This window comes from Arachis hypogaea, chromosome 10 (assembly GCF_003086295.3).
Source record: "Arachis hypogaea cultivar Tifrunner chromosome 10, arahy.Tifrunner.gnm2.J5K5, whole genome shotgun sequence".
In the NCBI taxonomy this organism is placed as follows: domain Eukaryota; kingdom Viridiplantae; phylum Streptophyta; class Magnoliopsida; order Fabales; family Fabaceae; genus Arachis; species Arachis hypogaea.
In genome coordinates, this window is record NC_092045.1 from 116,217,854 (window position 1) to 116,231,750 (window position 13,897).

General features: G+C 29.7%; 2 protein-coding genes across 6 annotated transcripts; both read right to left on the minus strand.

The window, feature by feature from the left end:
• Positions 1 to 245: 245 nt before the first annotated feature.
• LOC112717073 (B3 domain-containing transcription factor VRN1) lies at positions 246 to 3,871 on the minus strand. Its single transcript, XM_025769174.3, has 7 exons — positions 3,712 to 3,871; positions 2,761 to 3,277; positions 2,247 to 2,386; positions 1,902 to 2,154; positions 1,734 to 1,811; positions 1,233 to 1,381; positions 246 to 669 (listed from the first exon to the last, which is right to left on the minus strand). The coding sequence occupies exons 1-7, from the start codon at positions 3,811 to 3,813 to the stop codon at positions 421 to 423; spliced, it is 1,488 nt and encodes a 495-aa protein (XP_025624959.1). The 5' UTR covers positions 3,814 to 3,871; the 3' UTR covers positions 246 to 420.
• A 2,191-nt stretch (positions 3,872 to 6,062) lies between these two features.
• LOC112717075 (B3 domain-containing transcription factor VRN1) lies at positions 6,063 to 9,286 on the minus strand. Of its 5 annotated transcripts, none has more exons than XM_025769177.3 (6): positions 9,072 to 9,286; positions 7,950 to 8,067; positions 7,351 to 7,807; positions 7,149 to 7,187; positions 6,699 to 6,844; positions 6,063 to 6,448 (listed from the first exon to the last, which is right to left on the minus strand). In XM_025769177.3, the coding sequence occupies exons 2-6, from the start codon at positions 7,977 to 7,979 to the stop codon at positions 6,200 to 6,202; spliced, it is 921 nt and encodes a 306-aa protein (XP_025624962.1). In that variant the 5' UTR covers positions 7,980 to 8,067; positions 9,072 to 9,286; the 3' UTR covers positions 6,063 to 6,199. The 5 variants fall into 5 exon arrangements, with proteins under 5 accessions (XP_025624962.1, XP_025624960.1, XP_072061670.1 ...); XM_025769175.3 differs by having other exon boundaries at positions 7,914 to 8,067; XM_072205569.1 differs by having other exon boundaries at positions 7,950 to 8,186.
• Positions 9,287 to 13,897: the final 4,611 nt, after the last annotated feature.

Consider the following 13,897-nt stretch of genomic DNA (forward strand, 5'->3'; position numbering starts at 1 on the left):
CTTGAAGGATCATAGAGATTCCTTGCATAATAGATGTCCAAAAGAGTGGATGAACCCGAATCCGATTGCATGCAAATTCTGCGGCCAAGAAAAATGTGTGAAGCCTGTTATTGGAAGCTGGAAGGAACACTCCATTAATTGGTTGTTTCTTTGGTTGGGTCAGTTCATAGGGTTCTGCACTTTAGAAGATTTGAGGTATTTTTGCAAGTACAATAAATTGCATAGAACTGCAGCCAAAGATCGTCTTGTTTTCAACGCTTACACTGAAATCTTCAAACAACTCATTCGAGCCGATTAGAAATCATAGTAGCATTCACTCTAGACATTAATATATTACACTAAGAGTTCAAGTTTTACTAACTGCAGTGCAAAGTAGTTTCAGATTCACAAGATTATTGAGAGTAGTTCCAAATAGGTTGCCTAAGAGTGGCACCTAAACAAGTGAACTTCAAACACTGCATCTTCTTTGTTGATTAGCTCAAAGATGCAAACATCTCCTGCTTTCAATCTACTTCCTCTACAAAATAGGCTCCAACCATTCGATAATGTGATTGGACTTCTGTATCTTGTGTAACGCAGCAACTTTATACGCCACCGTGTCTCTCCAAACTTGAATGTCACAATATGAGTCTTTTTGAGGTAATTTCTGATGAAGAAAGCTGGTATACTCTGCATCAAGTTATATGTATAACCGTGAGATTATAGCCTAGCACTTTAATGAGAAGCTCGAGTCATAAGAATTATTAAGAGATAAATAATGTATCTGATTTGTTGCTTAATTGATACGTGCTTCAAATGTTCGTGATATGAAGAGTTCAAGTCTTATTCAAAAGATATTAGTTTATATTTTTAGAATGTTTTAATTTAATTTAATATATTTTGATTTTGTTTATTTAATTACTAGATTGTGCCTTATGCTTATGGGCTTTAGGGGTTTCTTTGTTTTTACCTAATAAGAGGTTATAAATACTTCCTTAGCTATTGGAGGAGTCCCTCTTTTTCAGGAGTCTCTTCGTTCTTCGATTCAATTCCCAAACTACGACATTGACAAGTTAGGTTGAGAAGTCCCTAAATTTCCCTAAATTGATTCTCTTTGTATTCAATTTCAATCTATCATTTTTATTTTTATTTTTATTTTCAATTTTAATGTATGTTTTTTATTCAGTTTGAATCCTTATCTTCTTGTTTATTTTTTATTTTTTATTTTTTATCATTAATTATGTTAAACTTACCGGTCTGCGTTGCCTCAGAAAGCTCGGCTTTATAATGATCATGAAAAATGGATTTTCTGAGGTGAATTTCTTAGCTTCTTTCAGGGCTTCTTCATTTGGCTCAAAGCCGGGAGGAGTCGCCATTGAAGTTTCTTGAGTTTCCTTTTTGACTGCAGCATGCAAACAAATCCACATAATTTTAGAATGCACTCAGTAGCAACTAATTACACTATTGTTTTTTGTAAAGAAGTTTTGGCAATAATTATGGAAATAGTTGAAATACTTTTAATGTCACAACCCCAGTGGAAAAAGAATATTCTTGTCACAAACTATCCATGCTAAAGGCCTCAGCAATTACATGAAAAAATTGAGATAATATTGATCCACAAGATTGTGTAACTGCACAAATGGTAAAGAGTCAAAACCTTTTTTTCCCCTTAACAATTGAGCACTTATGATTTTTGTGAGTAACAAGATCTTGCTTGCAATTGGCCACACAGCATAAATTTGTCCTGAATTTACCTTTAATCACAATGTCACTCTTGCTTTCAACATAATTGACTTTCCCTGGTTCTAAACAATTGACTCTGTCTCCTTCAACTGTTCATAAAGAATAAAAAAGCAACCATTACAATGCAGAAGCAGAACAATTTGGGACTCTTTCACTGAAATACCAACTAGAATAATTACCTTGTGATAGCGGAAGTTCCTCTTCTTCAATTCGAGTTATGGATACCTTAAAATAAAGGTCTTTGGGATTGGTGAGCTCAAAAACACAAATGTCCCCTACATTCAAACTATTGTCTTTTGCAAATCTCTTCCATCCAGAACTGAATTTGCCAAAACTGTAAGTAACAGCCCATGTTCTCCCCCCATCATGGACCTCAAGGATGGCTGTTGCATGCTTCTTCAAATATTTTGCTGTGAATTTTGAAGGGATATTCTGGTGGTTCTTTTGGAAGTTAGAAAATCTATGGACCAAAAAATGTAGGTGAAAAAATATCATAACAGATGCAAAAAATGAAGAAAGCTCACCATTGAGTAACTGTTAGCATAGGAAGGTTTCATGATAACCATGAAAGAGGGGTTTTGTTTGGATTTGGAAGTTGTAGCTTTGTTTAAGGTTTGCTTTAACCGTTCCACTCTTGGACATGGAGTGCTACCACCTATATCCTCTGAAAATTTGAACATGGGTTTGTTGTCATGAAAACTTGATTAGATGAATGCTACAGTGCCTATCACATTGTACCTAAATTACTAAAAAGAGTAAACAAATAATATTTAATAAATTTTACATAATTTACTTTTTACTTTAAACATTTTATTTTTTACTTTAGAAGGTAAGTTAGGCAATTTAGGAACCATAGAACTCACCACTTGATTATTATTATGTCCTCTATGTTTGCAACAAATTTGTGGACAGAAAGAACAATGACAGAAACATAACTCTTCTGCCTTGTCTCTACTCCTGTCTCTATATTTTCGTTATCGATCCACTTACCAAACACAGCTAAAGATCCCTATTAAATACACAAAATGAAAAACATACCATCCAATTCTTTCTTAATAGATGCAAATGTTGACTTGTCAAAGCTTGTTCCTTGACACTCATTACCATTAATTTGGTGAATAAGAGGCAAGTTTTGCAAACTGCAGCTTGTTCTAACTTCTCTAGTTGTGTTTGATGGCTGAGGATAAAACATTGGTGATTTCATTCTATTGTTTTGGCTTTGAGGCATATCATCGAACACTTGATCTGCCTCATGACTGATCTGTTCAATGTTTTCATTTTCTTGTTGAATGACATGGAAAGGATAATCTATTTCAAGGCCACTCACTTCACATATTTGTACCTCAAATTGAGAAGTGTTTTTGTATTCAAAAAACAGCAAATGCCCATGATCTAGAGAGTAATACATAGCAAACTCATTCCAACCATGTTCAAGAAAAATCCCATCATCATGCTTAGTCCATTCTACTTTCCATTCGGTTCCGTCCGGAGGCTTAAGAAACACTGGGTTTGATAGGCCATCACCATATTTCCTAGTGAAACTGGTTGGGATCTTCTGCAAATATTCATAACAGAAAATTGAAAAACTTAATCAATGATATAATTTAACTAAGTCATTAGCTACTATATCAAAACAAGTTCAAAGTATTGGAAAGGATAAAATAATGTGTATTTTCACTTTTCAGAACAATGCATGCAAATGCAAGATATAAATTGAACTAATAAATGATGTGGAATTATCAAAAACACTTCAAAATTGTACTAATAACTTTAACAGAAATACCCTCTATATTAATCTTCTACTAATGCACATAAAAACCATGTTCAACCCAAATCATTTACAACAATTAGGATTTTAAATAACAAAAGTAACTATATAGTAAACATTTGTGTGAGTTTGTAACTGTCCTGTTCATTGGCAAGAGTTTCTTCCAGATACTGAAAACCCTAAAGAAAATTGAAGATGGTGAGCCAATTAAGAATGCTTACAAGTTTTCCGTCTTCAAGAGTTGTTGAAAGTATGATCTTGAAGAAAAGGACTGCATTGGAATTATTCATGGGTGGTGGTGTGGCTTGATCTTCCTCATTCATTTTCCTAAGCTTTTCAGGCTCACCAATGTTGTAATGAAGTATGGACACTCTTTAGATTAGTCAAAACCAATAATTAAATTCAACCATTATATTGGTACACCAAATTCAACTATTAAAATTAATTTTTAATATAAAATATATATTAAAAATAAATTAAATAATATATATTTATATATAAATATATAGTAATTAATTTTTTTAATTAATTTTAATATAAAAATAATATTTTTGCATAAATTATATTGGTAAAAATTCAGGTGTAGTTGACTTCACGTGAAATAGATAGTTGAGAGTCATAAGATAAAAATTTAGTTAAATCAATCAAATCATCTAACAGCTCTCAATTATCAACGTCACGTGAAGTCGACTGCATCTTAGTTTCCATCAATTATATTAAAAATATACATTAATATGTCATATTATTTTATAAAAAATATTATTTATATATTAAAATTAACTACTAAAATTAATTATTAATATGTAATTTAATTTATTTCTAATGTGTATTTATATTTAAATATTTATTGTGTGTTAATAATTAATTTTGATGACTGAAATTAATATATATATATATAACATAATGTTTATTTTATTAATTCATTAAATGTCATAATTACTTATATAGTTTAGTTATTTTGTTTAGAATATTTTTTAATTTAATATATTAAAATTTAATTTATTATAAATTTAAATTTTATTTAAGATTTTTTTATTAACAAATAGCGTAACCTTCTGAATAATTTTTTTATATGAAAAATATTGATAATTTTATTAAAAATAGAATTATTTTATGTAATTACAGATAAATGAATTTTGTAAGTAGAAAGTCTGCGTGTTACAATATACAGAATGTGTGTTGAATACGTATCATCATCCTAACAATATCTAAAATACGTGTTAGACACATGTCATCATCCTGACAACGTACAAAGTGCGTGTTAAATATTGTCAACATCCTAACAACAACACGCAACGTATTAAATATCTTTTTATATATTTAATTTTAAATATCAATATTCAACCAAATCACCATTTTTATAAACATATTAAAAATAATATCTGTAAAATTCTTGTTTCACTCTTATAAACAATTTTATTTTAGTTTATTTGGTTCTCATTTCTGAGGAGAAAAAAGTGGAGTCATGCTGATTACTGAATGGTGATTTGGTGAATATTCCAAATTTGAAATTACCAATATAACCCATTTCAAGTCTTATCAACAGTAAACGACAAAACCCACGACAGTCATTGTAGTCAACGCTAGTTTCAATGCATGCATGAACATAAATATATGTTTTTCCCCCCTACTTTTAACAAAGTGAACTTAAGGGTGTAAGTGTAATTACGAATTACCTTTTAGTTAAAAAAATAATTATATGTTCTTCTTTTCTAATAACTCCACTTTTGACAATAGTTTCTTTTCTCCAATAATATTTTTAGTTGTACAAAGTAACATAAATTTCCAAAACTTATATATCAAATAATCTTTTAGCAACCAAAAGGGTTTGTCTTTATAGGGTTTATCCGTTTAGGGATATTAATTCACTAATCTGAATAAATAAACTTAATTTTATTTCATGCATTTTTAAAAAACTTAATTTTAATTTCTATAAAAAATTTATCTAGATATAAGTTCAAATATTTCCAAACCTATAACTAAAACATTTTAGTTTTATTCATTACTTGTATTTTTGGAATGAGTTTGAAAATTGGATATATTATTGATTGGTTATTCCATAAGAAGTTATTTAAAAATTTGACATCCACCTAGCCAATATTTTTGTATAAAATGGTAAATATATAGTTTTTTATTTAAAAAAAAAAACTGTAAATAAAAGTGATATACCAAAAAGGACACTGTTAAAAGATGCTCAGAACTCAGAAGTACAACATGGACACTCGTGAAGTGAAGCTTGTTAAATCTTAGACGTTAGATTCTCATACAGTAACTGTGATTCTCACATTTTAAGGACACTATAGTAAAATTGCGTCCTTCTTTTCAACTGTTGAAATTACTACCCTACCCTTTCTTTTGATATCCCTTCCCAGATTACTGATTAGCAGTGTTTGTTCAGCAAATATAAGGAAAAGCTAATTTCATTCAAACAGATTTGTTCCCTTTTTCCGGTTCCTATATAAATTGTTGCTAAACCCTTCACTTAAAAGCGTGTGATTGAAATTGAATGACTCAAATGCTGATATTCACATTCATCAAATCTTTAACATGAAAGGTAAAAAAATGCAGCCAATGACATGTAACAGGAAGATTATTACATGATGATGATACAAGTCCTCAGAGGTTTTGCAGATTACATTGGAAAAAAAAGTGATACCTATTCAGAAAGTTAAGAAAACTAACACACTAGCAGAGTCCCAAATGGATTGCTTAGGAGTGAGATCTAAAGAAGTGAACATCAAACTCTGAATTTGTCATGTTGATCAGCTCAAAGATGCAAACATCTCCAGCTTGCAATTCACTTGCTTTAGCAAACAAGTTCCAACCAGTGGACAACCGGATTGATTCCTTTTTTGTTACATAAGGCAGCAACTTCAAAGGCCACAATTTATTTCTAAACCTTACCATGGCATACTGCTTTTGCTTGAGGTACTTTTTGACAAAGTCAATTGGTACATTCTGCATCAAAGTTACATTTTCTTTATAGATAACCAACTTATGACATGTAATAAACTCACAGCTGTAGTAATATACTCCTTCTGTTTCAAAATAAGTGTCTTTTTACTTTTTTGTTCATTGAAAAATTAATATATCTAGACAAACCCTTTATCCAAATACATTACTTTTTCAATGAATCGAAAATTGAATGCAACTTATTTTGAAACAGAGGGAGTATCTGTTTTATTGCTTGATATTAACACCATCTTACCGGTCTGCTTTGGTCCAGAAATTTTTTCGTTACATTTATGATGAAAAACGGATTTTTTGAGGTGAATTTCTCAGCTTCCTTCAGAGTACCACTTGTTTCAGCGAGGGGACTTGTAACCTTTGAAGTTGTTTGAGTTTCCTTTCTATCTGTAGCATCCCAACAAATCCACATAGCTTAATAACACAATCAGTAGCATTTTTTAATTCAGATTTATCTAAACACTATGGTCCATACAAGTATCTACATAGTTATATGAATTTACCAATTAGGTGATGTACGGCGCAACAATTCTAAGCAACAATTCTTTTTTACCAAGTATCTACATAGCATTAATCCTCTTTTTTACTTTTGAAACAGCTAATGAACTTCTAAGCAACAATTCTTACTAATATATTTAAATTATCTGTTTGCTTTCTCCTGATTTCAATATTAGATAAGAAATTGATTTACCTTTAATGGAAATGCCATCCTTACTTTTATCTTCTTCATCTGTTTTTAAGAAATGAAAGTACAAACCATTACGTTGCAGAACAAGTTTTGGAAAGAAGAAGGAAGTTCTTTGAATGGAATAGGAAGACCAACAAGAATTGAACAACATGTTTATGTGAATGCATATTTGACCATCCGAAAAATAGAAGATGAAAATGCATACCACCATCTAATTCTTTTTCAATGGATGTTGATGTTGACTTCAAAAAACTTGTCCCTTGAGACTGATTACCATTCCTTTGGTTAAGCTGAGACTCTGGTGATTTCCTTCTATTGTTTTGTCGTTGAGGCATTTCATCGAACGCTTGAACTTCTTCATCACTGATCTCAATAATGTTAACCTTTTCTTGTTGATTAACATTGAAAGGATACTTTATTTCAAGGCCACTCTTGTCACAAATTTGAACCCCCAATTTGGAATTTCCATTATATTCAAACTTCAACACATGCCCATGATCTATAGAGTAATATGTAACAAACTCTTTCCAACCATTTTCAAACACAACAGCAGCATCATGCATAGTCCAATCTACTTTCCATTCAGTTCCATTTGGAGGCTTGAGAAACACAGGCTTTGGTAAAGAAGCACCATATTTTCTACTGAAATTCTTTGGGAGTTTCTGCAAAGAACTTAATCAATGTTAGCATGCATAGTCAAACACTTCGAATTAATAAATGAAGAAAAAAAAATAAAGATGCTGCTTAGGTACGAATAAATATTCTTACAAGTATCCCTTGTTGAAGAGATTGTGAGATTATAACCTTGAAGAAACGGACTGGTTTGGATGTCATGGATGGTGTGTGATAAACTGAGAATGTAATTATTTTGTTTTACTAGGACTGGACCCGGTTTGTGACGGATCTTGCTGATTCAGGCCCACTGGATTGCATTTCCGGATTGCAACAGTACAATGTGCAATAATCCAACACCAAAGGGAAGGAAACACATTACAACACAACTATTGGAAATAAGATAGCATGATATAATGTGCTGTGTGACTTTAACCAATTCAAAAAAAAAAGAAGGAAAAAATTAGCATGCAATTATGCAATAAATGTTAAGGTTTACTTGTTCCATATTGATGATTATAAAATAAGATGTCAAAATTTTCAACTAAGAGTCGTTCCTTGAAAGACATACAAAATTTACTTTTCATCACATAACACAATCACAAATCAGAGGGACAAGAAGATCAAGCACACAACCCCTAGTTATTGCACTTAAAGAATGATGGCTGGGTCCCTTAAGCTGGTGAATTATTGGTACTTCAGCCTTCTAGCAATACGTGAGACAATAATTGAATCAGAAAAAAATTGAAAGAAAGTGGTTAATGGAAGTAACATCCTTAGCACAGAATAACACTTAATGAAGGAATGGAACTGGGGAAAAGAAGAAGACAGCATAGTAATTACAAAATATTAGGCAAATTTCAATATGTACACACATTATTACGGTCATAATTATATATCTAGAATCATCACCTTATTCAGGGATCTATGGTATACATGACATCTTGCAGCAGAAAATGGCTCAATCTTATGAAAGAGTGAAGTGGATTTTCAAGAGAGGAGTATGTACAACCAATACAGATTCTGGATTTGGGATCATGAAATCGAAGTAACATAAAAATTAAAAATACATAACTTAAAAGAACACCAAGATATCATTAAACATGATTCAATCGCCAGAGCTACTATTAGCTAGGTTCAGTTCAAAACGGTTTTTTTTTTACTTTCTTTTTTTTTATAAAATAAAATCGCATAAAAGATCAAGAAGCTTCTTCTCTCACCACGATCACAGAGAACACTGGAAGTTGAAAAACACACAGAGAAATGCACTAATCACATGCTTCACGTAAGGAAAGAGACTTGAAAAGTGATTACCTTAATTTGTTGTGTGGCGAAAGAATGTGGAAAATGGCGTGTTGAAATGCAGTGAGAGAGAGAGTTGTAATGGAATTGAACCAGAAAATGTGAGAGTGAAGTGGATCCGCGGGGGGGTTTAATCTAGACTAGCACAAACACGGAAAGTAAATGTATTTATGAAAGAAAGAGGTGAATGAAGGCAAGAAAATGCTCATAAAGGAAACCATGCACTAAATTCTGTTGTCAGGAAGACATCTTATGAAAGAGCCAAAAAATAAAATATGACGTTGGTTATGTATTAAGGGTAGGATAGTAATTTAAATAACCATAAAAGCTGATGCAATAGAATTTTTTCTAAAATAAATAAAAAATCAATTATTTTAATTTCAATTTTCCGAATACATTTTTTTAAGAATGTGTTCCCCGCACCCACCCGCAAAATTCTATAATTTGATAGAATTCGTTCCATTCCGATGAACTTTATCTAAATTCTTTTTAAAATTATATTAAAAAAATACATAAGAGTATATAAAAGTATACGGTAAAAAATATATAGATATTACAAGAATAAATCATATTTAATAAAAAATTATATTATAAATTAAAAAATTATTGTTTTTCAAAGAAATGATTTATTTTTGTATATTCTTGTGTATTATGTAGTATGTATTCTAGAGATGATAATAACAATAATTATTATTAACTGTTGTAAAATTTAAAAATTTGAGTCAACCAATTATTTTTAAGAATTCAAAATAAAATTGGCAAGAAAATGCGATGAACTTCATAATTTATATGAAATTCGTTTAGGTGGGATAAACTCTATTAATATTATAGAGTTCATTTGAAAATTGCGGCAAACTTGCTTAAAATTGAAAAAAAAAATGTATCCTAATATTTAAAGTTTAATAATTTTTTTGAAAATAGTGTTTTTTTTAATTATTTTGGAAAAAAAATTTTAATTTGTCCTTTTTTCTCATCAATAATTTGATGTTCATAACACATTTAGATTGATAAAGTAGTTAATTCATTCGTCCACTTAAATAAATATTAAGAGTTTAAATTTTATATTGTGCATGCAATAATTTATTAATCTTTGAGCTTGTCCTGCCACGGATCAATATTTTATCTATAAACGAAACAAAAAAAATATAATTTGGTGTCAATGTTTTATGATTTGATTTCTCAATTTCTGAATCAAGCTTCAACAGTTCTACTTCTACTATATCATTGCACTGCTCAATGTATTGAATATATTTTTCAAGAACACATCATTATATTGAGAGTACAACTTTACATTCTCCAAAGAATAAAACAAAATAATTATATTCTCAGTTTCTCACACACCATCCATGACATCCAAACCAGTCCTTTTCTTTAAGATTATAATCTCAAAACCTCTTCAAATAAAATACTATTTCTCAAAAAAACGACTTATTTATGTGTATTCTTATATATTATGTATCCTGAAAACAATAATAATAGTTAGTTGTCATAGATCATTGTAAAGTTTAAAAATTTATATAAAATTCGTCGAGGTGGGACAAACTCTATTAATGTTGGGAACTGCGACAAACTTGTCTAAAATTAAAAAAAAAACATATTCTGATATTTAAAGTTAAAATAATTTTTTTTTAAAAATAATATTTTTGTTGTTTATTTCAGAAAAAAATTTTGCAATTTACCCTTTTCTCTCATCAATAATTTGGTATCCATAACACACTTAGATTATTCGAGTGGTCAACTCATTTGTCCACTTAAATAAATATTGAGAGTTTAAATTTTATACTGTGTATGCAATAATTTATTAATCTATCAAGTTGGTCTTTAAATTAAATTTAGATCTACAACCAATTAATTCTTTATCTATGAGATTGAGTACCCTGAATAAGCAAAATAAAAAATATATAATTTGATGTCAATGTTTCATATTTTGATCTCTTAATTTGTGAATCAAGCTTCAATCGTTCTACTTCTACTATATCATTGCACTGCTCAATTTATTGAATATATTTTTCAAGAATACATCATTATATTGAGAGTACAACTTTACATTCTCCAAAAGAATCAATTAATCAATTTATAATATATAAAAATTAATATCATTTTTTTAGAATGCATTTAAATCATCTTTTCTTTATTAATTTATAATATATAAAAGTTAACATCATCTTTTTTTTTTCAATCAATCGATCATTTGGTACTCTCGCTGAGAAGAAGCATGGCTTCCGATGAACTCTGGCAGCAAGAAATTGTCGCTTTGCAACGGAATCACGTGGAGGTTGCAAGTCACGTCTCCATGACGGCATCGCGTATGGACGGACTGGAGGACTCAGTGAGAGAAATCCGAAGCATGCTGTCGGAAGCACTAAAACTGAAGCAAGTAACACCAGTCGGTGATGAAGGCTCTTCACATCCTCGACATCAACAGCAATTTTACCAATCTAGAAGTACAAAAGTTGATTTACTCATTTTTGATGGTGATAGTAATGTAGATGAACAGGTTTTTAAAGTGAAAGTATTTTGAACAGTTTGTGGTACTTGAGGAGATGAGACTGAAAATGATTTTCTTCCATTTGTCTGGAACTGCTTATGCCTGGTATCGTTGGGGGGTTAATAATAACATTGCATATACTTGGAAGTCTTTTTTGGATGCATTACTTGTTAGGTTTGGACGGAACTAGTACTATGACTCCAAGGCTGTTCTCAAAGAGTTGAAGTAAACAAGTACCGTAACAGAATATAAGGACAATTTGAAAATCTTACCAATCAGGTTACTGGACTCAGTGAGCACTGGGTGGTGTCATTATTCATTGCTGGCCTTCAAGAGTACCTGAAATGCGAATTATTGTTAGCTAAACCGACATCATATATTCATGCCGTTTCATTAACAAAGATATATGAACAGAAGTATGCAACCAATTCAAATCTGAAATCTATCAGTCACACTGTACCAAACCTATCCAAACTAGCCTCAGTAATTCCTCCCTAAATCGATTCTCGACAAACAAGTCATCCAACCTTATTCCCATTTCCCAAACACTAATACTAGAAACCTCATATCAATACAACCCCCCCCTTAAGAAATTTCAGCAGCTGAAATTAAGATGAAGAGAGACAAGGGTCTCTATTACTATTGTGAGGAAAAGTAGTCATCAGGACATAAATATAAAACTTCTTGTTATTTATTGATTGGAGAGAAAGAAATGCATGAGATATTGAAGGAACCGGAGCCTGAATTGATTCAACCTCTGGGTGTTGAGGTGCATTATTGTGAAAAATGTGGGTGTTAGACAAAAATGTGAAAACAATTTTTTTTGAGGATGAAAAAATCGGACCATCCGATTTTTTTGTAAAAAAAATTAAGCTTACTAATCGGACAGTTCGATTAGTTTGGAAGAGGAAATTTAAATTTTGGTAAACTCCGATTTGTGTACTTCAATTTTTTTTAGTTAAATATAAATCGAAGGGTACGATTTGTATACTCAAAAATTTGACAATCCACTTTTTACTTCTGACACTACAGTTATGTAAAGTACCTATACATTTTATATATGCGTTTTACACCATTCTTCTGCCACATTTAAATTAAAAAGTGTACATAAAAGCACATTAGAATAAGTTTTTTTTTTTCTTGAAATAATTATTTTTTAATTTATAATATAAAAAAATATTTATAGTTTATTTTTATTTACCTGTTTATTTTTGAAGATGACGTAATGATCGTTATTGTCGTCAACGTTAAAACAATTATGCTTGTTGTATGTGTATTTTTCGGTGAAGTTTGTTGGGATACCACAATTTTTATAAAATTACAGTCATAGAAATTCACATATGGGTGCGGCAAACTCATTCTAAAAAATATGTATTCAAAAAATTAAAACTAAAATAATTTATTTTTAAAAATAATATTTTTTTATGATGAAAACTTAAGTGCAGTCGACTTCATGTGAAATTGATAATAAAAAGTTATTAGATAAAAATTTAGTCAAATCAATCAAATTATCTAACAATTTTTAACTATTAACTTCACATGATTGTACCTAAATTTTTACTTTTCTTTTTATTTGTTTCAAGAAAAATCTTATTGCATCCCAGTTTTTAAGGTTACTTAAATTACTATCTACCCTTAATAAATAACAATAAATAACAATAATAACCAGCGTCATCTTTTTTGACTAAGTTCTTTTTGACAGCGGACTTTAGTGCAGGTTTCCTCTATTTTTTTTGACTCTTTCATAAATTCCTTTTGACACCGGAATTTAATGCATGTTTCCTCTGATCCGTTTCTTCAAGAATTTTCTCACAAAAGGCCTCTAAAATGGAATTCTTTGTGAGCATTTTCTTGCCTTCAATCCTCTCTTTTTTTCATAAACACATTCACTTTACGTGTTTGTGCTAATAACTAGATTGAACTCGCATGGGTTCCACGAAATTAATTTTTATATAAAAAAATATTTATTAAAAAAATCTTAAAAATTAATATTAAATTTAAATAAAATTAAATTAAATTATATATTTTAATATTTAAAAGAGTTTATCCTTTAATACATATGTTTAATAAACTTAATACTATAATACAAGAATGAAGTTATTAATATTAAATTAAATTGATAGATAAATTTTCGTGAAATAAAATTTATTATTTAAATAAAATATATTTTATTAGAATTTAGATCATTGATATAAATTAACAATTTTATACTATGTTTTTTTATAATTAGATAATTTAATATATAAAAGTATGATATTAATACTAGATTAATTATATAAATATTATTTTTTATAGTTGTATAAACGTGTTTTAAAATATATATTTTTTTATGTTATTACATAGATGACAT

Coding starts and splice junctions, on each gene's coding strand:
- LOC112717073 (XM_025769174.3), bottom strand. CDS start 3,813: ATGAATGAGGAAGATCAAGCCACACCACCACCCATGAATAATTCCAAT. Junction 1,812..1,901: donor GGAACTTCCGCTATCACAAG/GTAATTATTCTA, acceptor CTTTATGAACAG/TTGAAGGAGACAGAGTCAAT. Junction 1,382..1,733: donor GAGTGACATTGTGATTAAAG/GTAAATTCAGGA, acceptor TGCATGCTGCAG/TCAAAAAGGAAACTCAAGAA.
- LOC112717075 (XM_025769175.3), bottom strand. CDS start 7,979: ATGACATCCAAACCAGTCCGTTTCTTCAAGGTTATAATCTCACAATCT. Junction 7,808..7,913: donor CTCTTCAACAAGGGATACTT/GTAAGAATATTT, acceptor AGTTCTTTGCAG/AAACTCCCAAAGAATTTCAG. Junction 7,188..7,350: donor TGAAAAAGAATTAGATGGTG/GTATGCATTTTC, acceptor TCTTAAAAACAG/ATGAAGAAGATAAAAGTAAG.